Consider the following 26,462-nt stretch of genomic DNA (forward strand, 5'->3'; position numbering starts at 1 on the left):
GGGAGTAGAAGGGAATAGCATGGACATTGACAGACAGGTTGACTGCTTCACCAATTACATCAACTTCTGCAGAGACACTATTATACCTACAAAGTCTGTGCAGTGTTTCCCAAATACAATCCCTGGATCACTGGTGATGTCAAGGCTATCCTTAACCAGAAAAAGGAGGCATTTAAAGATGGAGACAAAGAAAGGCTCAAACATGTCCAATATGAGCTGAAGAGGAAACTGAAGCAGGCTAAGGAGGACTACAAAAACAAAATAGAGAAAGACCTACAGCAGAATAACATCAGAGAAGTGTGGAGGGGAATTAACAATTTCACTGGCTACAAAAAAAAGAACAATCAGGCACCAGTGGGTGATGTGGACAGAGCCAATGAACTCAACAAGTTCTTCAACAGGTTTGACACTGTTACAAATGCAGCCTGTACACGTACAACCCCTCATTCTTCCTCTATGTCTCCTGCAGCTGGCCCATATGGTGTTTCTCCTAGACTGCTTAAGGACTGTGCTGCTCAACTGTGTGAGCCTCTGCAGAGGATCTTCAACCTGAGTCTAAAATTGGGGAGGGTCCCGGCTCTGTGGAAAACATCTTATATAGTTCCAGTACCTAAAGTAAAGTGTCCAGCTGAGCTAAATGACTATAGGCCGGTGGCTCTCACATCCCACATTATGAAGGTTCTGGAGAGGATGATTCTGCGCCTACTAAGACTCGAGGTTAAACACGCAATGGATCCCCTGCAGTTTGCTTACAGAGAGCACATTGGTGTTGATGATGCTGTCCTCTACATGTGTCACCGTGTTTTGTCTCATCTGGAAGAACCCGCAAGTTACGTGAGGATTATGTTCTTTGATTTTTCGAGTGCATTCAATACCATCCAACCAATCATCCTTAGAGACAAACTGAAAGGGTTGGGGGTTGACCTCTCATTTGTTTCCTGGATCACTGATTACCTGACAGAAAGGCCACAGTTTGTCAGGCTGGGGTACTGCATCTCTGGTAGAGTTCTAAGCAGCACAGGGGCTCCACATGGGACTGTTTTGGCTCCATTCCTGTTCACACTGTACACAGCAGACTTCACCTACAATTCTGAGTGTTGCCACATTCAGAAGTATTCTGATGATACTGCAGTTGTTGCATGTATCAAGAATGGTCAGGATGAGGAGTACAGAGCCCTGATAAAATCCTTCAGTGACTGGAGTCACAAAAACTGCCTCCTAGTAAACACCTCTAAAACCAAGGAGATGGTAGTGGATTTTCGAAGGGCTAAACCCCCTCCTTATCCAGTCAGCATCTATGGTGCGAACATTGAAGTGGTGCCAGCCTACAAATATCTAGGTGTGCACCTGGACAATAAGTTGGACTGGTCACTTCATACAGATGTACAATATAAAAAAGGGCAGAGACGGCTTTTCCTCCTAAGACGGCTTAGGTCCTTCGACATCTGCAGGAAGATGCTACATATGTTTTACCAAACTACAGTAGCAAGTGTGCTGTTTTATGCTGCAGTCTGCTGGGGAGGCAGCATAAAGCAGAAGGATGCAAGGCGGGTTGACAAACTGGTGCAAAAAGCTTCTTCAGTGACTGGAATGAGGTTTGAATCACTGGAGGCCGTGGTGGAGAGATGCACACAGAAAAAGCTAGAGGCCATTCTGGAATACCCTGACCATCCCCTACACAACACCCTGATGGACCAGAGAAGCAGCTGCAGTGGACGACTCACCTCACTGCGCTGCAGGACTGAACGATACAGGAGATCCTTCATCCCCACTGCTATCAGGCTCTACAACACCTTAGCCAATGGCAGATGACTAATCACTACTCTCATTACTTTACTACTTCACTACTTTACTACTCTCACTAATTTCTACTACTCTCACTACTTTTTACTACTTTCTTTCTTACTTATCTACAAGACTACCAGAATTTTCCTTCGAGGATTAATAAAGTTTATCTTATCTTATCTTATCTAATGTTTTTAGAAGGTGAGAGAAAACCGAGAAGCCCAGAGGAAACCCAGGGCGACACAGGAAATACATGCAAACCTTCACACAGATAATAAGCCTAGCTTTGAGGCAAAAAATGGGCCAAGGTCCTTTTTGTCACAAAAATAATGTAGATTTTTGCCGATTTTGCAGATCATTCAAAGTCAGTTACCACTTAATAAAACACAGCTTCTTGACAGCATGTCTATCATCTGTAGGAACATTTAAACTGAGTGGAATAACACCGGCATCCACTAACAACAATGACACATCCATTGGCAACACTGATTTTTTTAATAAAAAAAAAATCTGAAGGTAAAGCTGTTCCATTGTATATTGTGGTTGGTATGTTGCTTAAGTCTTAATTTAACTTTTTATTCATTCCTAAATTTAATGAAGAAAACTAAATTTCATGTACTTTTTCAGTTGGCTTGTTTGCTCCTAAGTGTTCATAAAAGTAAAACAATCTAATCAAAGTAAATAGATATCCCTCAAAATGCATAATTATGACTTTTTAAAATTGTATTTATATGTAGAAAGTTTACTTGATTAAGGCTTACATATTATAAATTTAATATAACTACTCACTTGGCAAGATGGTTTTGTAGCGGTTCTTCCTCACTACACCTGGAATGTTATATTCCTTTGGGTCCACAAAGTTCATAGGTGCCTCCTGTTTTAGACAGAATCACAGGCCCCAGTGAGATTTAAATTGGAATATTTTGTTGTTGAGAATAAAATCATCAATGCATTTTGGCCAGGCACACCAGAGAAATGAATAAATGCTCAGTTTAACGCTCAGAGTTATAAAGAAAAACTCAAGAGCTTCATCATGTGACCTACAGGCCTCTGTAAACACATTAAATGTTTATGTTCATGACAGCACAATCAGAAAAAGACTGAACAAGTATGCATTTCATGGAAAGGTGGCTAGGAAAAAGCTCTTACAGTACACACACAAAAAAAAACAATAAACAGATTTTAATATGTAGCCATTTTTTCACCAAAAGGTAAACCAACATTCAGAAACCAGGTGGGGAAAAATAAGTACACCCTATAATTCAGTAACATGTACCCTTAGGAACAATAACTTGAAGTAAACTTTTCTGTGGGAGTTCATCAGTCTCTCACATTGTTTTGGGGAAATTATGGCCCACTCTTCTTTAGAACATTGCTGGCAACATTGATGATGGGCTTTGAGATTAATACATGGTGACCCACAGGCTTCTGTTAGATTAAAATTTTCTGTTGGTTAAATCTGTAAGAGGTATTGTCAAGGCCATCCCATTGAAGCCAATAATGACCTTACATGTGTCTGCAAATCCCTCTCCAATGAAATCAGCGATAAATCACCACATTCATCAGGTATAATCATTCATTCATACAGTAACTTTTACATACCAACAGAATTTGTTGATTGTCAGCTCCCTTCCCAGCTAAATCAGTGATAAGCTACCATACCAGGTATGATTGTGGTTCCCCAAAATAACCACTAAAGTAGGATACAAGTTGGGCTCCCCATGTACACACTTGAATGACATTGTACTGATCATAAATAATGCTACCGTCTTGAACATAACATGGCTTATGATGGACATGATTATACTAGCTATCCGTACAACCTGACCATTCATAATAATGCAATAACTAGTAATGTCAATTATTTTCAGTCAACCATCCTTGCTCAAACATGCCCCATATCTGTGAACAAAATATACTGAATTTAGTCCTTTATAATAAACATGCAAAGGCCTTATGGTTGTTGGCAGTAAGGACAAATAGTCCTTTTTTTATGGTATGGGTATTGATGGCCTTTTAACAATTCACTCTTTCTACAGACAGTATGCACATGTTGATTTCTCTTATCATTATTACTTCTGGATTTGTGAGAGTACATATGTTGACTGAGTCTGTAGGTGGGTATAAATATATTTTTTAATCAATCTCACATAGAACTCAGCTTGTAGAACAGCATCATCCAGAGCACGCATATGTAGCTGAGCTGGTGTGAGAGGGTTAGATGCATTCTCCAAGTATTCTTGTGTACTCTGATCTCGAGGAGACAGCAGCATTCCATATGGCTCTGTGGTTCCAGGAGTGCACATATCCAAAGTCAGAGACACGTTTGATCCTCTCCTACAGTGACACAAGATCCAGACAACAGCATTACCCTGGGGCTATACAGTCATGCGAAAAAGAAAGTACACCCTCCTTTAATTTTATGTTTTTATTTATCAGGGCCGAAATAACAAATAACAATTGTGTGGTTCTCACCAATTTCTGTAACCAAACATGTAACCTTAAAACACAACGGATTTCAGTATGTACCCATTTTTACCCAAAAAGTAAACCAACATTCAGAAATCAGGTGGGAAAAAATAAATACACCCTATAATTCAGTAACATGTGGAACCACCTTTAGCCAACAATAACTTACATTTTTAACTTATAAATATTTTCTTTAGGAGTTTATCAGTCTCTCACATTGTTTTGGAGAAATTTTGGAGTAAAATCTTCTTTACAATATTGCTTCAGTTCATTGATATTTGAGGACATTCATTTATGCACAGTTCTCTTAAGACCCCGCCACAGCATCTCAATGGGGTTGAGGTCTGGCCATTCCAACACCTTGATTTTTTTCTTCTTTAGCCATTCAGAGGTCTATTTTGCTGGTGTGCATGGGATCGTTGTCCTGTTGTCCAATTTCAGCCAAACTTAAGCTGCTGGACAGATAGTTTCACATTTGTCTTAAGAATATTCTGGTATAAAGTGGAGTTCATCATTGTCTCAATGACTGCAAGTTTCCCAGGTCCTGTGTCTGCAAAACAAGCCCAAATCATCACCCCTCCAGCACCATATGCTTGACAGTTGGTATACGATTTTGTGGCGAGACACTGTGTTTGGTTTTTGCCAAACATGGCGCTGTGCATGATGAATAAAATATCTTCACCTTGGTCTCATCAGTCCAAAGGACATTGTTCCAAAACTTTTGTGGTTTGTTCAGATGCAATTTTGCAAACCTAATTTGCTGCCATATTCTTTTTAGAGAGAAGAGGCTTTTTCTTAGCCACCCTTCCATGAAAGCCATACATGTTCAGTGCTGCCATATTCTTTTTAGAGAGAAGAGGCTTTTTCTTAGCCACCCTTCCATGAAAGCCATACATGTTCAGTCTTTTTCTGATTGTGCTGTCATGAACATAAACACTTAATGTGCTTACAGAGGTCTGCAGACACGATGTAGCTCTTGGGTTTCTCTTTATATCTCTGAGCATTAAATGGTCTGACCTTGGATTTAATTTGCTGGGATGCCCACTCCTTTTGGGCAACTGTCTTGAATGCTCTCCATTTGTAAACAATCCTTCTCACTGTAGAATGGTGAATTTCAATTTGATTGGAGATGGACTTATAACCTTTCTCAGATTAATAAGCAGCCACAATTGCTTCTCTGAGGTCACAGCTGATGTCCTTTCTTCTTGGCATGATGTAGTCACACACCTGAGTGCTCCAGAACACCACATTGCCAAATGTTCTGCCTTTACAGTGGTAGTCACACGTCTTGATGATTAAATAATCTTGTGCATTTAATTAGTAACATCTGGCTGCTAATCACTGTCTTAAAGATTGTGGAAGTAGAAAGGGTGTACTTATTTTTCCCCTCCTGTTTTCTGAATGTTGCTTTACTTTTCAGGAAAAAAAAAACTTCGTATTGAAATCTATTGTGCTTTTTGTTGTCACTTGAGGTTATTTGTTTGTTTATGGAAGTTGGTGAGAACAACATAATTGTTATTTTGGCCCTGACAAAAAAAAAACACCACAGAACTGAAGGAGGGTGTACTTTCTTTTTCCTGTGTCTGTACAATGGTGATAAAGCTAACAAAAATGTAAGAAAACCAACATTTTATACTTTATGCCGTATTTGAGCTTTTGATTGCAAACTGCGAGAATGACTTGACAGTTTGAATGATTTGACCCTTCAGGGATTTGACATTATCATAGAGTAAATAAAACATTATTTTATAAATTAATGCGATGAAATTTGAGTGGATTGTAGAGGTACCCTGCCATATACAAAATGACATATATAGTCTGGTTGTTGACAGAGTCTGCTCTTCTCAAGAAAAATCTGTTCATGAGAGCCCTGTCCTAATCAAAACAACTTTCAGAGATGCTTAGAAGGAGAATTGTGGATACACAAGAAAAAGCTGCAACATACACTATTCAAGACCTATTCATCAGTCACATTAAGAGAAATTATCTTTAAATAGGGAAATTTCAGCACTGTTGCTACTCTCTCTAAGAGTGGGCATCCTGCAAACATCACCCAAATGCTAAAACAGGTGTCAGAGGGAAAAGACTTGTGGAACTGTAAAAGAAAATTTATTACATACAGGGGCTTTTTTGAGACTAGTTGCCCAAGCGCTGCTGTAAAGATTGTATTATATTTTATTAGCAGGATTTTATAGCCCAAAACCTGGTTGCCTGCTTTAGGAACTTGATTCCATCAGAAACTTCGTAGTAGATTAGTTTTTCTGCATGCTAAAAGACTCAGTTATGCATCATAATCAACCCAGAAATTATTGTAGGACCATAAAAATCAGTGTGTTGTATTGGCCATTCCAGTCAATGGACTGTCGGACACTTTTGAAAATTTATGTCCAAACACAGGACTATAAAAGCTTAAAATGTTCTGCATGGAGGACTGTTCCAGCATTGGAGTTCCAATAATTGTACTGTCTCAGTAAGAACCACTCTCAAACACAAAAACATGAGCACACTAAGGCGTCATCTGAACACACACACACACACACACACACACACACATGTATACATGTATACATATATCCCAAAGACCAGGAAATAGTTTGTGTGAGCTTAAAATTTGATCACCTTTCCTGCAGACCCACTGGTTTGACCGTGAGGGTAGTCGGGTCACCATCTGCCTTCATATCCATGAAGCAATCAAACACAGGCGTCTCAGGAATTGTATCCAGCTCATAAAAGTCCTCCTGCTTGGCATCAGTCCACTCTGAGTAAGTAAAGGATGGCTGTCTGCTAATGGATTGACGACGGTCATCAAGGAAGCCAGTGGAGTTACCAGGCACCAAAGTTCTAAGGCAGAACAATGCCTAGAGAAAGAAAGTTTATAGCATTTGACTGCTGTGCACATCAAATAGGTTTTTAAAGGTAGTAGTGTAGAACTGTTGAGTATATAACGAAGTACTCACTCCAGTGCCAAGGATAACTACTCCAAGGAACAGTGTTGCTAATAGTGGACATACACACTCAACTCTCCAAATCTCCATCTGTAGACATAGGTAGGTGGATATTATTAATGATGTGTACTTAATGGGCAAACAGTTAATTGCTTGAGAAAAATGAAGTTATATTCCACAACGGTGGAAGGTGGTCTCATTTATGTGCACGAAGGGTTGTTTTGATGGCAAAACTACAGCAAGGGTGCTCAAATTTCTCAGTGAGGTCTCCATTAACCCTTAAGCCAAGGTGGAAAAAAGGAAAGCTATATGAGTAATCATGGTTTCTTTCTTTGGATCTACTGAAGGCTTTCAGTGTGCTTGTCTCTTTACTTTGTCCAAATAACAAAGTTTCATAAGGAACTACACAAAACCACTTATGAAAGTCTTTTAATAAGTGTTTGTAACACATCCTGACACTGCACCTCACTAACATTCATACTGTAGAACCTGGTAAAAGTAGACAGTGAGCTCCATGTTGCCAAAACTGATACTCCTCACAAGACAGCTCTTTAGGGCTTGCTTTCTTGACTGGTCACTCATTCTGCCATCACTTTATGAGATATTGTGCTTGACATGTGCATCGGGACTGTAATGTCAGAAAATGACTATTGAGGAGCAAAGAGAAAAAGCACAGTTCCTACAAGGACTTGAATCTACTTAATAACAGTATGCCCTCTTTTATTTCTTTTCTTCCAGAAAGAAGCGAGCATGTTTTGCCCTCTTGTATTCTATAAATCACACTGGTTAATTCCTAATTGCAGCACTACTCTAAAGCAGCTCATGCACACTTTGTGAACACCCTAGTTATTAGAGCATGCTCTCCACTGATGTAAAAGCAAAGGAACCTCCAGTGTGAAATTTACTGTAGGTTTCATAGATCCAGAATGGGATGAGTTCTGCCTTCCTTTTTTAGAACGAGAAAATAGAGAATCCAGTCAACAAACCTGACCTATGTACTATCTCTGTTGCCTGCCTTTCTAATAGCAACTGCACTTCTACAGTCATTAGAGCCAGCCGGCATGGATCTCTCACCTTTATGGAGTGTTTAATCGTGGTCAATGATAAAACTGTACACGATACCCTACTGACAGTGTGCCCAGCAGCCACTTATCTGATTTTATCAAATCCAGGAAACTGTGCTGTGTCGCAATTTCTGAAAGTCAAAATGTGCTTGTGGCAAGTGGCTCAGGGTGTTTTTACCAGGCTCTCCCTTGTGTTCAGGCTGTGAGCGGTGCAGGTTTACACTCAGTTTTTTAAGCCTGTACCACCAGTAAGGCCACAAGTGTAATGTTATAATGCTATCAACAATCTCTCCTAGGGCTAAGAGGATCAGAAGCAGCCACTGAGACTACAGTCAGTCTCAATACACAAAACAACTATACTCCTCTAAGCTCTTCTCTTGATTATGCTGTTTGATTTTTTGCTAAGAGACCTGGAATATGACTCTTGCTTGCAATCAATTTCTCTACCCTGTGTTGCAACACAGTAGAGGTGTTTACTCTTTTTTTTCCTGGAGGCTGAACAGAGTCTACTGTTCATTTCTGTTCCTACTGCAACAATGCAGCAAATGTGCCCTTTTTTTATTAGGGGGTTGAGCCCCAAAGCCTTGTACCCATTTCTCTTCTTGCTGGAAAAAGCAGCAAAGGTGTCTACTTTTTTTCTTTTTACATGGCTATTGTCTGCTTCTCTCTTCAGCAAGACAATGCAGCACCCAAGAAAATTAATGAACAGACAAAAGTATCCTCATAGCCAACAAGGTGGGCTTTAAGTGTCACTGTAGGCATTATGCTACAGTTATGGCAAGGCTCTGGGTAAGACCTCAGCCAGAGAGGGAGACACCCTTGACTACCTATTGCTGAAAAGATACAGGCCCCTAGTACTGGAAAAGAGCTCTTGAGAAGAACTCTTCACCTTTCATGAGGGCAGGGAATTCTCCTCAGCTGGGATTAGGCTAAAAGCATTGAAAATGCCCAGAAATCATCTGCCTAATCTCCACTATCTGGGCACACTTACAAGCCACTCTCCAACCAACCAACAAGGTTGTCTGACAGGGTACCACTTAAGAGCATTCCTCCACCAGACTGTCTGACCTCTACTGACCCTTGCCAGGTACAGATGGTTTTACATACCAAGCCATACTGGAACTGTTCAAAGCAAGGACACACACACAGTGTTCTTGGGGGACACCCCCAACCATCACGATTTCACAAAAGGACCATTTTCTTTTAATGCTATTGAAATGGAAATTTCATAGGACATTCATATTCATGCATTCACATTCATACATTCATCATACATTCAAATTCATAAACATTTGGCGCCAAGTTATGTGTATCGGTTTAATGATATCATGTTGGATGAATGTGTAATTTGCCACTTTTTTAAATATATATGGAACACATCAAACCTGCCATGTTTGATCTTTAATGAAAGGTAATATCATGCTTGAAACATTGGGAAAGTTTTAAGGGTTGTATGAAACAATAGTTGCAAGATATGGACATAAGATAAGTGAATGCCCAGCTATCAAAAGTCCCAAACTGTAGGAGAGATGAGAAGTGTAATGCCCCTCCAACAACTCCCAGTCCCAACGATGACCAATGAACAATGAGGAACAGAGGTGATGGAGGATGGACTCCTCCCACACTGAAATCCTTTAACTCGCAACCCCTCCAGAAACAAGCGTTGTTGTGAATTGGGAAAGCACTGATTCCTGATCATCGATGACAACATTTAGCTGATCCCACATGGAGCTCAGCTAAATTCATACTCATTCATATTCATGGGTTCCTGCTTGCAACTTCTGGATTACTTGAGTACTCAGTGTCCTCTTCTGCAACTCCCAAAGACCCACCAACCCCCTAGTTATTAGTACCTGTTGATTTTTATCTCTATTCACATATATCATTTGTACTGTTTAAATCATACCATTTCAGTTGTTTATCTTGTTTGGTATGCTACTGTCATGCTCCCATACACATACTGCATTATTAACCATATTACATTAGCTATGACACGCACTCCACAAATTTGAGGTAACCAATTTTCCTTCAGATTTTCCTGAGAAATTACAGTGGTGCATTGCTGCCTCATACATATTATGTTTTCTACTCAATTATGTTGTAATAATGAGATATGTCGTTAAAACGATGTTTTCTCGTATTAATGACAAATGTCATAAAAACAACATATTTTTCCTGTAAAAACGAGGCATGTCTTTAAAACGACATATTTTTCCCGTAATAACGAGATACGTAAAAATGTCATTTTTCATCCATTTTCATTTCCGAACTGTGCTGACTACTGTAGGCCTTCCATATGGCAGACTATACATATGGCAGAAGTTATTAGGTTATTAAAACAACAGTTATTAAATCATAAGCACAAGTCAACATGGATTTTTGGATTGTTCTTCAGAATCACAGGGTTTCAGAGGAAAATATTCAAAAAATGAAGATAGACAAGATAATTTTTCTGAATTGTGTTAATGTAAACTACAGGCAGGTTTGGAGCTTTGCAAATTTAGGATGGGAAATATACAGTATATTAATGGAAGATAGGATTAAATAAAACTACAATAATGTTAGTTGCATGCAACGTAACCCTTTAATTGTCCACGTAAGAGTTTTGCCAGTCGTTCAAGCTAATACAAGTTGATCTAAAAATAGTGTTAGCATTTTTTTTACTATTAAAAAAACAATAACACAATTTAAAAAAAAAAAATTGGATGGGCATGACTGGCATGTGGAGACATGAATGCCGGAGGTTCTATTCCACCCTATTAAGTTTCATTTCAGTAATCCAACTAGGTGAATGTATATTAAGACAATTTCATTATTTTCTCAAGGAATAAAACTTAATGAATCTACATTGATTTTCAGTACAGTCAATTTGTCAGTCGGCACACAAGCCAAGTCGTATAGTTCATGTGTTCGTGTATTGTTTACATATATGTTGTAGTATGTTGCTTAATCATAGCAATGTCAAACTCAATTCTCAGTCTGGTTAATCAATCAAACAACAGTGCTCCTTTGAGGAGAAAATAACATAGGGCATAATGAATATATGCTTAATGTTTCTAATATCGAGTAGGTTTTGCATAGAAAAAATCGATATAGAATGTGTATAATATTTGAGCAAACTATAAAGAGGGTAATATACAAGAAATACATAAGCTGTAAACGTACAATACAAAATGAGCATACAAATATAATTTATTTAAATGCAAATACACGGTTCCATATCCTGGGACACTAGCAGCCTTATAAAATAATAAGGAAAAATGGCACTGCAATAGTGGCAAATTTGTTCCATTATAACAATAAGATTGAGAAATAGGTTGCATTAAAGGGAATTCACTAATAGGTTACCTTAAAAATTCTTAGCGTACCATTGAAAATATTATGTTTTTAATGTTGTCTGTAGGATAATTCCTGTCTGTGGACCTATACCTATTAAATCTTATTTTTAATATCAGCTTGTCTAGGTACATTCATTTTTGTTGACAGGATTGCTGCAAGGTGCTGAATCACATGGTACAAGACAGACTCTGCTTGAAAAGCTAAGATGGAAGATGGGAATAAGTAACAGAACAGAGGCTGATGAAGGTTCTTCTGAGGACTTTGACCCTAAATGCAGATGGTATTTGAGGAACAACAAGATGGCTGAGAAAACGACAAGAAAAATTGACATAGGATGGTTTCATGAGGGTAAAAGTAAGGAAGCTCTCAGGTGGAGGAACTAGAACCATTGATATCTCTAAAAATGCAAATAAAGCTGATATTTTAAGTCAAGCCAAGGAACTGTTCTTCCCAAGAGGTGTGTCCAAAGCAGAATTGCATAAACCACAGAACAATGTGTCACTCCTGTAATTCCTGTTGATTCACCCGACTCTTTATCTCAGTCATCGGAAGTCGTAATAGGCCAATATTCAGGTTAACCTATGGCATGCCTATGGCATATGGAAGACACTTTGGTGTATTGACCTATGCATGTGCCTGTCACAGAAGAAACTAACATGGTAATCACTAATGTCATTTATCCCTCAACAAGCGATGCAGTCAGTATGATTGATTTGAGTTTGGCAGAGGAGGCTTTCAGTCCTATAGAAGCAGATCAAGTAGATGTTGCAGCTCATGGGGTCATCTCTTCACCTTCAGAATGTGAACTCCTGCTTGTAACCATAAAGCTACATAGGATCACTCAGGCTTCTGATCTGAATTTTTGGATCGTGCAGCTGAAGGGGAGGATATGAGAGTGCCGTCACTCTCTCCAAAATGGCAGGAGGAAGACTGGAAGTCAATTGCAAGAATCTTGGCCAAAGGATATAAAGACCAAGGATATTTTCCAACTTGTCTGGCTACAGCTTTCACAGTGGCACTCACTTTTGGAGAGTATTCAGTCACAGATGAAATGATTATTCATTCATTTCTCATATACCTGAGTCAGTCAGAAAGGGATATGGTCTCCTTTGCCTTAAAGAAAATCTCCTTGGTGATGACAAAGATGACCTGTTGGATCTTCTGGATCACTTGGGTGTAACCACCACGCTAACACAAGAAAACCTAAAAGAACTGATGGTGAAAGCTGGCCACAAACATATCCATATATCCAACATATCCAGCTACCAAAATATGCTTCGGACAACATGTCTGGAGAAGCCAATCAGATTTTTAGAGAAACCTTCAGCAAGCCAGTGGATATACTAGAAGAGAAAAGGACAACAGCAAGAGGTTTATGAAGTTGCTGGATGTCCCACCAAAAAATCAAGCAGAAAAGAAAGTGTTTGCATTTTTTACAGCAGTACATCAGACGATTGGATGGAGTGGGATCAAGGAAGATGCTTAGGTTTGTAACAGGCTCTGATGTTGTCTGCGTCAACAAAATACAAGTGATTTTCACATCTTTGGATAGATTGGCAAGACAATCAGTCGCTCACATCTGTGGTCCAGTTCTGGAGCTTCCTTGCACCTACAGCTCTTACCCAGTTCTGCACTCTGAAATGGAAAGTATATTGTACACATGCACTTGTCATGGACACTGTCTAAATCATGACCGAAATGCTAACAGGAGCACATGGTTCTGATTTTTTGTTATTGCATTTACCAAAAAGAAATATGTGAGAGTTAATTGTTTTGTTAAGAATTGTATTAATCCTTTTGTGTTTGTTTGATATGTCCATGGTTAGGGGTAATTAACAAATGGTTACAAATTCACATTTTTGGAAGTTCATTGTTTAGAAATGTTCATATTCAGCTGATAAATATAGATAAACATTGATTATGTTTAAAGTTGCACAGTAGCAGCTGACTTTTTTCCTCATGCCTTCTAATTCAACTGTAACCTTCCTCCTTCACAGTTCAGGTTAAAACATTCCAGGGAGCCAAGTGAAAATTTTCTAAATGGTCAGGGTTAAATTTACTGTGACATAAACAGTAATTAACACATTTTATGACTCAATTTGAAATTTATTACGGTTTGATTTTACATAATAAATCTGTATTTCATATTTCTCTTACATACTTTCATTACAACCTACATTTTCTTATGGAGTATGGTTTCTCTATTTTGCATTTTTCTACTATGCTATATATATATATATATATATATATATATATATATATATATATATAAATATATAATATATATTTATATATATAAAAATAAATATATATATATATATATATATACAGTACTGTGCAAAAGTCTTATGCACATGCAAAGAAATGCTGTAGAGCAAAGATGCCTTCAAAAATAATGAAACCAAATGTTTCTACATTAAAAAAATACTATAAAGAGCAGTAAACAGTAATAAATGAAACAAAGTCAATATTTCATGTGATCCTTCACTTTAAAAAAAATAGTAGTCTCAGGTACAATTTGTGCAGTTTTATAAGGAAATTAGCTGTAAGTTTTACTGAGCATCTTGCAGTACCAGCCACAGTTCTTCTGGAGACTTGACTATCCATTTGCTTCTTGTTTTTGCAGCAAAACCCAGCAGCCTTTGCATTTTGTGTTTTTGGCTGAAAAGTGGTCTCATGTAATATGCTGCTTTCTTTACTGACATACAAACATTTTTCTGTAACGTTTAATTTTGTGCTGGAAAACAAATGTTTGGAATTCTAAAATGTTTTTGTACTGAATCAATAATGTAGAAGTCATAAAATAAAAATCTATAACAAAGTTTGTACTAAAAAATAGGGTGCCTAAGACTTTTGCACAGTACTGTATATATATATATATATATATATATATATATATATATATATATATATATATATATATATATATCTATAAAGGCAAAATCACTGTATATATACTGTATATATATATATATATGCTGTATAAAGGCAAAATCACAAAAAATATATATATACCGGAAGTATTTGGACAATGATGGCGTTTTTGTGATTTTGCCTTTATACAGCACCACGATGGATTTGAAATAAAACAATCAAGATGTGATGGAACAAGATGTGATAGACTTTCAGCTTTATTTTAAGAGGCTCCACAAAAATATGACATTTACCATTTAGGAATTACAGCCATTTTCAACAAAGTACCTCCATTTTCAGGGGCTCAAAGGTATTTGGACAAAGTGACATAATTGTATCCAATACTTGGATGAAAATCCTTTGCAGTCAATGACTGCCTGAAGTCTGGAGGCCATGTTCTCAAAACTCAAAATCTGAGTTTCCTCCCTGGAGGTGCTTTGCCAGGCCTTCACTGCAGCCACCTTCAGTTGCTGCTTGTTTGTGGGTCTTTCTGCCTTCAGTCTTGTCTTCAGTAAGTGAAAAGCATGCTCTATTGGGTTGAGATCAGGCGACTGACTTGGCCATTGAAGAATATTCCATTTCTTTGCCTTCAAAAAGTCTTGAGTTGCTTTTGCAGTATGTTTAGGGTCATTATCCACCTGCACTGTGAAGCGGCGTCCTATCAGTTTTGTAGCATTTGGCTGAATGTGAGCAGAGAGTATAGCCCTATACACCTGAGAATTCATCTTGCTACTTCTGTCAGCAGTCACATCATCAATAAACACCAGTGAGCCCGTTCCATTGGCAGCCATACATGCCCATGCCATAACACTCCCTCCTCTATGTTTGCACATGATGTGGTATACTTTGAATCATGAGCTGTTCCTTTCTTTCACCATAGTTTTCTCTTCCCATCATTCTGGTACAAGTTAATCTTGGTTTCATCAGTCCAAAGAATCTTATTCCAGAACATGGGAGGCTTTTTTTAGATGTTTTCTGGCAAAGTCTAATCTGGCTTTCCTGTTCTTGAATGTTAACAGTGGTTTGCACCTTGCTGTAAACCCTCTGTATTTACATTCATGAAGGCATCTCTTGATTGTAGATTTTGACAATGATACGCCTACCTTCTCCAGAGTATTCTTGACTTCTGTTGATGCTGTGAAGGGGTTTTTCTTCACCAAGGAAAGGATTCTGCGATCATCCACTTTAGTTGTCTTCTGTGGTCTCCCAGGTCTTTCGATGTTGCTGAGCTCACCAGTGCTTTCTTTCTTTTTAAGAATGTACCCAACTCTTGATTTGGCCACACCTAAGGTTTTTGCTATCTCTCTTATAGATTTATGTTGTTTTTTCATCCTATCGATGGCCTCCTTTTTTCTGCTTCATTTGTCTTGAAGTAATGAGGGAATGGACCGCACCTGGTCAACCAACTTCTTGTCAGTCAATTGTCCAAATACTTTTGAGCCCCTGAAAATAGAAGTACTTTCCTTAAAATGGCTGAAATTCCTAAATGGTAAATGCCATAGAGGTTTTTGTGGAACCTCTTAAAATAAAGCTGAAAGTCTACACTTTGATCACATCTTGATTGTTTTATTTCAAATCCATTGTGGTGGTGTATAAAAGCAAAATCACAAAAACGCCATCATTGTCCAAAATATATATATATATATATGCACACAGTATATATTTATTCACGAATTATAATGTACATTTCAGATTAAAATGTGAACATTGATTTATATTTTCAAAGTAACACATTTTCTTGCAAGAAAAATGATATGATATTAAACATTAAACCATGAGCCAGTGTCATGTTAAAATGGTTGCTTTAATACAGATTTGTAACTATACAGCTACTGTATAGTACAATTCAATAGCTTCATCAGGTGTTGTGGGTGGATGAAGATGGTTCTCTTCCATGAGAAGGCATGATAAAGTAAAAACTGTCTCGTCCCATGAGTATGGCCCTCTCTGAAGACATTCCTCTCTACAGGCTTCAACAGCCTCCTGAGAGACCTGCTTCATGTAATCTATTGCTCAAAAAAGGTGTGACAGTTGATACATCATGATTAGACAGCTATTTGGAGCCACTGCATGTCTGCACCAGCAAATTCTGTGAGTGTTCCACAAATGCTGAGCTTGTTGCAGCTGTTCCTATATCAGTGAATTAAACAAATGTACTTTACATGATTTCATTAGCAAACATTATCATCTACAGTGATTTATAAAGGAGTATGAAAATAAAATTGAACCAGCTAATAAAGAACACTGACTGTTATTGGAGGTCAACACTGACTTTTGGGCCTAGTTTTATTACACACACAAATCACGTAATAATCTTACCTCAATTATATTCAGATATTCAGACAGGTGAATAATATTGACTGCTTGTCCAGGAAACTACCAGCAAAATAATCACTATCCTTCAAATCCTAATTAATCTAGTACTGAGCATCCTATTTTCTCATGAACGCCCACTAGCTCTCAATGTGCTGGTTATGGCTGCTTGAACCATAGAGTAAGCAGTTTTCAGCATTTTTGTCACGGCTGTCATATCATAGGAACTTTTGCATTTTTTTCCACATAACAGGTCTCTGTTCCCAGGTCTGACCTCAGTCTGGCTGGTGCCCCCATCCTCTTTCCAACTTCCTTAATAAAGTAGCTGGCGATGACCTTTGGGTTAGAATTAGTAGAGTATGCATAGAGCCAAATTACCATCCTAGAAAATCCATTCATTGCACCATTGATGCACATACCAAATGGTTTCAGTTTGTTATATGAGTCTATATGCCACATTAAATTGGGGTCGGGATTTCGATACATCCGATGTCTTAAGTGATTTTTCCTTTGCATTTGTACTCCACGGTGATCCAGGATGTTTAACAAGTGTCAAATTACACTTTGACTGACAACACATCCAGCCTGTATACATTTCAGATGTTGTAGTTTGTATCCATGTAGCTTCCCATAACAGTCTGGTTCATCCACAAGGAATAATGCCACTTCCAATAGGTCAGTTTGATTATTTCATCTATACAGTCTCAGATGTTTAAGATGCCGAGGCAGTGTCCACATACTAATAATATTCCTGTCAACTTGGCTTAATGATAATAAAATGTTTTTGTGGCTTAAACCAAGAAGAAAATAAAAATAAATCAGTTCAGTTAAATGTGCCATGATGCCTAGTTCTTGCCAAAAAAAGCTGAATTCATTTACCATTCTATAACAGCATCTGTTTCAGAAAACTCCTTTTTCTTCGATGACTGAAGCCTTTACAATCACGCAGTGAAACTGCACCGCCATTGGTTCATGCAGTGCAATAAAATGAACCAATGGCTCGGCAGCGAGTCAGGAGGGCCGATCTCACAGAGGTCAGCCCAGCTTAGGATAATTGTTCCAAAATAATTCTGTGTAGTCTCAACACTTCTGAAAGGGCCAAGAATGTACAAGGAATGTGCCTGTCCTAAACAGGCGCGTGCCCCTTAAGCAGATTGGATCCAAGCCTATAAGGCCAGAACGTCCAAGCTATAGAACCTGGTGAATGTGGATGGCGAGGCCCAGCCGGCCGCTGCACAAATGTCTGCTATGGACACCCCTCTAGACCACGCCCAAGACGAGGCCACACCTCGAGTGGAATGGGCTCTAACTCCTGTGGAATGGGCTCTAGTGGTTAGCATCCACTAACCACTGAGAAATTCTCTGCTTTGTGACCGGAGACCCTTTGGTGCGGCCGCCAAAGCATACAAAGAGTTGCTCCGACTGCCTGAATGGAGCGGAACACTCGATGTAAATCCTCAGCGCCCTGACAGGGCAGAGAAGGTTCAACTCCGGGTCTTCCGCTGATGGAGGAAGCGCCGAGAGAGTGATAACCTGTGCTCTAAATGAGGTGTAGAGCACCTTAGGAATGTATCCATGACTTGGCTTTAGGACGACTTTGGAGTCATTAGGCCCAAATTCAAGGCAGGCAGGGCTCACCGAGAGTGCCTGTAAGTCACGTACTTGTTTGACCGATGCTAACGCCAGTAGCAGGGCGGTCTTTAAGTAGGGTTTTTAGGTCCACAGACTGGCTCGAAGGGGGACACCTTGAAGGCCCTCAGGACCGTGGGCAGGTCCCAGGCAAGGACGGTAGGGGGCCGAGACGGATTGAGCCTGCTGGAAACCCTCAGGAAACGAACAATCAGGTTGTTCTGGCCCACAGACTGTCCGGCTATAGGAGCATGGGAAGCTGCTATAGCTGCCACATAGACCTTGAGCGTGGAAGGGGAGCAGCCCTTATTCAACAGCTCTTGTAGGAAGAACAATATCACTGTCACAGAAAGTTGAGTCTTCGCTGCGGGTTACGCACCATTTAAGGGCATAGAGGCGTCTCATGGACGGGGCTCTAGCCTGTGATATAGTATTTAGGACACTTTCAGGAAGATCTACTGATTCCCGTCGAGAACCCAAAGGTGCAAAGCCCACAACTCGGGTTGGGGGTGCCAGATTGTCCTGTTCCCCTGAGAGAGGAGGTCCTGCCTCAGGGGAATGAGCCACGGGGCTGCTGTGAGCAGCTGAGACAGCCCCGAGAACCAAAGTTGGTACCTCCAGAGCGGGGCCACTAGGAGGACTCTGTGCTTGTGTTCCCTGATGAGGTCTAGCATCCTTTGAAATGCTTTGAGGAGGCGGGCGGCTCCAATTTTGAAAGAAGGCTGCAAGCTGTTGTATGGCCAGCGCACGTCCTGGCATGACTGCTGCCCTCATGCGGGCTCAGTCAAAAACTGCCCCCAGGAACGAAGTACGTTGGCTGGAGGACAGTGAGTGAAATTGGCGAAATTGACCCTGAATCCTAGGCACTCCAAGTGGCTGAGGAGGAGGGATCTGTGGGACCCTAGCTCGGCCTCTGATTGGGCTAAGACAAGCCAGTCGTCGAAGTAATTCAGAATGCAGATTCCCCTCTGTCTCACAGGGGAAAGAGCCGCATCTATGCACTTCGTAAAAGTGCGAGGGGCCAGTGACAGTCCGAAGGGCAGGACCGTGTATTGATAAGCCACTCCCTCGAAGGCGAATCTCAAGAATCGTCTGTGCTGGGGGGCTATCTGGATGTGAAAGTATGTGTCTTTCAGATCCAGAGAAAAGAACCAGTCCCCTGGGTGTATTCGTGAGAGGATCTGTTTGAAAGTAGTCATTCTGAAGGGCCGCTTCATGAGCGAGTGGTTCAGGTGCCTGAGATTGAGGATGGGCTGAAGGCAGCCATCCTTTTTGGGGACAAGGAAGCAACGGCTGTGGAATCCTGATTTGCTATGCGCTGGTGGAACCATTTCTATGGCACCCTTTACCAGTAGGGCCATCACCTCGGAGCGCAGTACGTGATCGTCCTTGCTCCACACTAAGGTGGGAACCGCACCGCTGAATCGTGGGAGTGAGTAACCTCGTTTTATAATCCCCAAAACCCACTCTGACACTCCGGGGATGGCCTGCCAGGCCTCGGCCCGTGTGGCGAGGGGTTGGATTGGTTCAAGTGGCAGATCGCCGTGAGGGAACCTGACACTCGTTGTAAGTGGAAGAGGAAATCTGCTCTCTGACTGAAAATGTTTGTGTTTTAATTTTCCCGCTATAACAGCGGCTGTGTGTGTGGGTGCTTTTAGAATGGGCCCAGGGGCCCAGTGTCCAGAACAGTGTTTACAACCAACATACTGCCGCCCGCACCCGGAACAGAACGGGGTGCTTGGGGGCATAACAGAGATTGTTTGGGGGTGGTCCAGCGATTGCGAGACTTTGCCCCTTCGTCTTACTGTCGAGTAGATCAGGACGATGCCTAAGGTGCAGGATCCAATGTCAGCTTGGGCCGGGGTCCTTGGCGCCTCGGGAATGGGAAGCGTCTGGCCGAGCGGGAGCGCTGCGAAGGCTCAGGCTTTTGAGTGGGCTGAGCAGGCGAAGGCACGGTTTTAGGTTTGGGGCGACTGGTAACACTTGCAGACCTTGAGCGCTTCGGCAAGAAGTGTCGCATTGCCTGGGACGACTTCTGTGCAGCAGTAAAACGCTCTGCAAAACCCTCGACGGCAGGTCCGAACAGCCCCGTGGGAGAGACCGGAGAGTCGAGGAAAGGAGCCTTGTCAGCCTCCTTGATCTCTTTGAGGTTCAGCCATAGGTGGCGCTCCAGCACCACTAAGCTGGTCATTGACCTCCCGATGGCCATCGACTTTGTCACTCGAACAGCCAGGTCCGTCGCACTGCGCAGCTCTCTAAAAGCCACAGGGTCGGGTCCCGACTCATCCATAACCTGGAGGAGTTTGGCCAGAAAGACCTGGAGCGCGGCCATGGAGTGCAGAGCTGAGGCCACCTGCCCGGCAGAGGAGTAAGCTCGTCCAGCGAGGGCAGACATTGTCCTGCACGGTTTAGAGGGGTGCGCGACCTTCGCTCTCCATCTGATGGCAGTGGGCGGGTAGAGGTGTGCACCACTGACTCATCCAGGGGTGGCAGCTTTTCATAGCCCTTTTCGTCTGCGCCGTCAACCGTGGAGAGCTCGTCATGGACCTCCGGAAAAAAAGGTGCGGCTCGCTGACAAGGGGCCTGGTGGCGCCCCGGCAGGATCCATTCGTCCAGACAGCTGCGAGTGGGCTCCTCCGGTGTGGACCACTCCAATCCCAGCTCCTCCACCGCTCTAGAGAGGATGCGGAAAAGCCAGGCGTCCATCCCCGTTTTGGTGACGCTGGGATCCACACGGTCGATAGAAGAAAATGGGAGGGCGCGAGGGGCAACGTCACTCTCTGAAAAGAAAGCGATCCCAGCGCGCAGAGAGGAGAGACTCATGCTCACGCAGTGTGAACACTTCATCTCCGTCAGAGCAGCTTTTGCGTGGGGCTTGCCCAGACAGGAAACGCACTCTGAGCGGCCATCGTCAGCATGCAGAGCGGTCCTGCACGAGCTGCAACAACGGCACAGCATTTGCAACAACGCCGCATGCTCTTTTGGGATTGGGAAAAAAACACTCTTTTAGCTCACCGGATGGTGGCAGGGGACGAGCTGGTATCTGCGCCACACGCTGGAGGTGGCTTGAAGATCGGGCGTGAACAGCAGGACGGCGCAGGCGTGTCAACGGTGAGCGGCTTCAAGTCTCGTAGATCCAGTGAAGAGAAGATCTCCGTCGCTGAAGGAGAATTGATCTGAGATCCTAGGGCACAATGCCCGCTTATATAGCCAGATGGTTCTGTCCTGGTGGGCTTCCTTGCCATTGGTTCGTTTTATTGCACTGCACGAACCAATTTGACACGTGCCACATACCTAAACATTGTGGCGAACCAGTTACACCCAATCATGGCAATAGAATTCCCTGATGTCAGTTGCCAATTGAGCATTTGTAGGATGTGCTGGAACAGCAAGTCCGATCTGTGACTGGCTCCAACACACAACGTACAGGACTTAAAGGATCTGCTGCTAACATCTTGGTGCCAGATACCACAGGGCACCTACGGTGGTCTTGTAGAGTCCATGTCTCAGTGAGTCGTAGCTGGTTTGATGGCACCCAGAGGATCAACAGCATATTAGGCAGGTGGTCATAATTTTTTGGCTCATCTTTGTTGATCTTAATAAATTTTTGGTCTTTTTTTTTTGGCTCATCTTTATTGATCTTTGTTTCTCGTGCTGCTCCTGTTTTGCATATTCTTTTCCTTATGATTTTACATGGTAGCAATTTACCTGAGTATTTACACAAACATTTCAATGTACAAACGTCATCACCATACTGTGCAAATGATAAATAAAAGTCTCCAACTTTACAAAACACTAGTTCTAGAGGGTCATCAGCACAATTTAGTGATTTTCCAGCGCAAACATACCTGATTAGTTTTATCGCCAAACTATGCTAGACTATAGGTCTCCAGGACAAGAGTTGTGCAGACCTGTTCTATGCATAAAACTTAAAGGATGTGGTAGTATTGTTTGCCAAAACTCTATAACAATTATTAACAAGGAAATATCGTACCAGCACTGTTCCCTGAAAGCTGCATGTAATAATACCTGGGGGTAAACTATCTAAATACACCATATGGCCAAATGTATGTGGACACCTGACCATCACACCCATATTTGCTTGCTGAAGTTCCTATTCCAAAGTTGGTTCACCCTTAGCTGCTGCAACAGCCACATTATTCTGGGAAGACTTACCACTTTATTTTGTGGCTGTGGGAATTTCTGCCCATTCAGCCATAATTAGTGAGGTTGGGCATTTACAGTATGTCAGATAAAGAGGCCTGGTGCATAGTTGGCATTCCAGTTCATCCCAATGTTGTTGTGCCCAGGGTCACTGTCATGCTGGAACAGGTTTTGGCTAGGCCTCTTAGTTTCAGTGAAACCTTAAAGCTACAGCATACAAAGACATTAGAGACAATTATGTGCTTTAAATTTTGTGGCAATAGTTTGGGGAACACCTACATATGGGTGTGATGGTCAGGTGTCCACATATTTTTGGCCGTATGTGTATTTCGAGAGATTTGAGCAATACTGCCTCACAAACAGGATTGTGAAAGGAAGATGGCCATGCTGTAATGGGTGCAAAAATCTATAAACTGGTATGTAGTTTAACAGCACCGTCAAAATCTGCCAAGAATCAGGAATGGCTGAGCATGAACAGATTTGCAGCTAAACGCAACGGAAAAGCATGGGCATGCTTTAGATATGGAGGAAACTGTCACATGAACCTGCCAAATGCTGGATCAAAGGCAAACAGCGTAACAGAAAAATACAAACAGTGTAACAGTAAGGGACACAAAAAATGTAAAAGTGAAAAAAAGAGAAAAACCCATGGAAACCAGGCAAGAGAGACAAAAAGGTGCATGTCATGAATGTCAGATGATTCTAATGGTGAAGAGTTGTCATGGCTTGACCTACATTCCCTGAAAGAGACACATCACAAAGTAATCTGAATGACACTGGTAATACTGGTCTACAAGGAGAAAGCCTCAGAAATGAAAGTAGCTAAATTTTACCAACATTGGGTCACTAATAAAGGAAAATTAAGTCTTGAGTGTTAATTGGCTCCATTTTCCAAGATACAGCATCAGGTCAAAACTGCATCAAAATAATTCAAAATTAGAAGGGGGGGTGTGCGATTATGCTCCATAACTTTTCTGCAAAATGTGATATAGAAATGAGAATGGTGCCACACCAATCATTATAAATTTATCTTTTTATTGATACCAATAACATAACTTTCCATTCATTTATTGTTTTTTTTTCATGTAACATTTTCATGCTTTTTTCATGAAAAACTGACCAAATTGTGAGTGGGTGGGTCCCATTGCTGTGTAGCTTCCAGGACTATTAAGATACAACTTCAAAATTATACAGTTTTAAAGCTTACGAAATATAATGTGAATATCAGATAATTACAGAATACTAGCTCTAACATCAGATTTAACGACAAGGCTCCATCTTTATTCTGTATCTAAATGGCGCTTTTTGGCTTGTCTCTTGTGAACTGCAGTAGGATCATTCCTGGAGAGATTCCAGCATTGATCGGCATGATCCCTTTTGCAATTGGGGGAACCATGCAAAAATAGCAATCGCTACTGTGATTGGTGGGTTCCCTCCACACCATTGAGACTGCGAAAGGCATGGACTTTTTCTTCTTGTTCAGCCAGTGACGCAGATAAGTTACACATGTGATAAAACAATAATGAGGGGCCCAACTCTTGTCCTGATCCCCTATTTTGCATCCAAAATATAGGTGATATGCCTTTATTTTACCACTGCCGTCATACTGCACTTTTGAGATGCAATTTGAGATGCAAATGTAACCTCGCCGCAAATGTAGCAGAAGTTATCTGCGTTGTTTACACAGTTTCGAGGCATCTTGTTTTCTGAGGAAAAATATCATGCTACTGTTCCTTGGAAATGTTAGGCAATGACACTTTCACAAGCCACCAAATGTAACCGTATGATCTGCATAGATCTGGCCAAGACACATGTACTCTGCAATAAAAGACCAACAAATTACAGTTAGGTAATAATCTTTAGTCTCAAAGTGAAGATAAATTTATAAACTTTCACATGGTACCATTTTCATTGTTCTACCCTACTTTGTCGAGAAGCTACAAGGCATCATGATCATCAGACACTCCCCTCCCTTGTAGGCAAATGTAGATAATTATAAATCTTTATTGTGAAATATCTTGAAAACTTTAGCCAACCAGCACCTTTATTACCTGTTTTCTAATTCATCTAATCAAAGTATGTAAGAATTAGCACATTTTATCTCTGAGTTCGTAGACCAGTTTGTAGACCAGTGTAATTGGAGGAGTGAAATTAAAGATGGAGTTAGACACAAGGTCAGACAATCAATGATCTCATGCAAATGTACAAGGAAAGATTTTCATACATGAAACTGAACCATACCACAGTAAGGCTAAAAAGATACACAGGACAGCAAATCGCACCTGTTGAAAAGTGAAATATGAACACAAACAAAGAACACTTGACCTGTATGTACTGCAGAACGATGGTGTGCCTTTGTACAGACATGAATGGCTAAGATGCATTCTGCTCAAATGGCAGTCCATAAGGGCAGTACAGCTGACTGTATCACAGAGTGTGAGGTCCACACAGGAAAAGTTGACCCAGCTCCAGGAACGTTCAGCTCATGTGTTCCAAGAGCTGAACGTTCCCAGAGCTGGGTCAGCTTTTCCTGTGTGGAGCTCACACTCTGTGATAATTTAATCACCTCTATCAAAATGTGATGATTCTTTCTAAAGTAGATTGGTGTGACTGGGCAACACCCATATTGCCAGTACTCAAGAAAAATGGTATGGTGTGTATTCGTGGTGACTTTAAAGTCACTATAAATCCTGTGCTTCATGCAAACTAATATACTCGCATAGAGTATATATTTGTGTCACTCTCAGGTAGGGGGCATTTCCAAAGATAGACCTTTCTGAAGCATATCTGCAGACGGGCATGGAAGAGTCATCCAAAAAGTATCTCACCATAAATAGTCATAAAGGTCTATTTTGCTATAACAGGCTAGTTTTTGGGGTTACTTCAGCTCCAGCTGTGTGACAGAGAGCAATGGATCAAGTGCTCTAGGCTATCCCTAGCAGACAGTATTATTTGGACAATATGGATTTTCACTGGCAGTGATGACAGAAGACTCACCAAATCTTGAAGCAGTCTTGACAAGACTGGCAGAGTTTGGAAAGAGAGCAAGCAAGAGCAAATGCAAGTTCTTTGTAGAAATATTTCACCGAATACTGTCGACATGTAATAGATAAGGAAGGACTTCACAAATCCCAGGACAAAATTGATGCAGTGCTCAAAGTGCCTAGACCAGTAAATATGAGTCAACTGCAATCCTTTCTGGGTCTTGTCAAATATTCTGAAGAACAGTTATGGTTTTTTATTATAGCTCTTAGAGCTCTGCTTACTGTTCATATTAACAGTGTGGTATGGTATGTAACTTTCAGACCTACTGGAGCAAGTTAATCACTTCTCTTCTGCAAGCCTCCCTGCTCTCCAGAGCGCCCCTCCTTATGCATCACCTGGTGCCCTTCCTTACTCTGAGATGAGATCAGACCCTCTAGAGGCTAAACTGGTGAACTGCAATGGAAAATGAAAAACAGAACAAGGGAAATGGGAAGGCAAACTGTGAAGCCAAACCACCCACTACAGTCCATGAGTTACGATCATTCCTTGGACTTTGTAATTTCAACAGAGTATGGGTTGATTCATACACAATCGTGGCCCAACCACTGAATCACATGCTGAAGGGAAGAAAAGCATCCAAAGAACAGTTACAGTTGAACAATGAGCAAACGGAAGCATTCACAAACTTCAAGCAAGCTCTTTGCCAAGCACCAGCGCTTGGAATTCCAGACACTAACCGACCCTTTGTCCTGCATGTTCAGGAGCATGATGGGTACATCACAGCTGTCTTGACCCAAGAATGTGGAGAGATGCACAGACCAGTCTCATATTATTCAGCCAAGCTGGATGAAGTGTC

At 41.1% G+C, this 26,462-nt stretch overlaps 1 protein-coding gene across 5 annotated transcripts in view; it reads right to left on the reverse strand.

Moving 5' to 3' along the window:
* The window catches only part of ptpn5 (protein tyrosine phosphatase non-receptor type 5), a 147,911-nt gene that overhangs the window by 59,823 nt on the left and 61,626 nt on the right, over positions 1-26,462 (reverse strand). For all 5 annotated transcript variants that reach the window (XM_053229282.1, XM_026946680.3, XM_053229280.1 and 2 more), the window contains 4 exons: positions 7,212-7,289; positions 6,874-7,112; positions 3,936-4,122; positions 2,575-2,659 (listed from right to left, as the gene is read on the reverse strand). In XM_053229282.1, the coding sequence (XP_053085257.1) occupies positions 2,575-2,659; positions 3,936-4,122; positions 6,874-7,112; positions 7,212-7,289 (589 nt within the window). The remainder of the gene's footprint in view (positions 1-2,574; positions 2,660-3,935; positions 4,123-6,873; positions 7,113-7,211; positions 7,290-26,462) is intronic.

Source organism: Pangasianodon hypophthalmus, chromosome 25, assembly GCF_027358585.1.
Source record: "Pangasianodon hypophthalmus isolate fPanHyp1 chromosome 25, fPanHyp1.pri, whole genome shotgun sequence".
NCBI lineage: Eukaryota > Metazoa > Chordata > Actinopteri > Siluriformes > Pangasiidae > Pangasianodon > Pangasianodon hypophthalmus.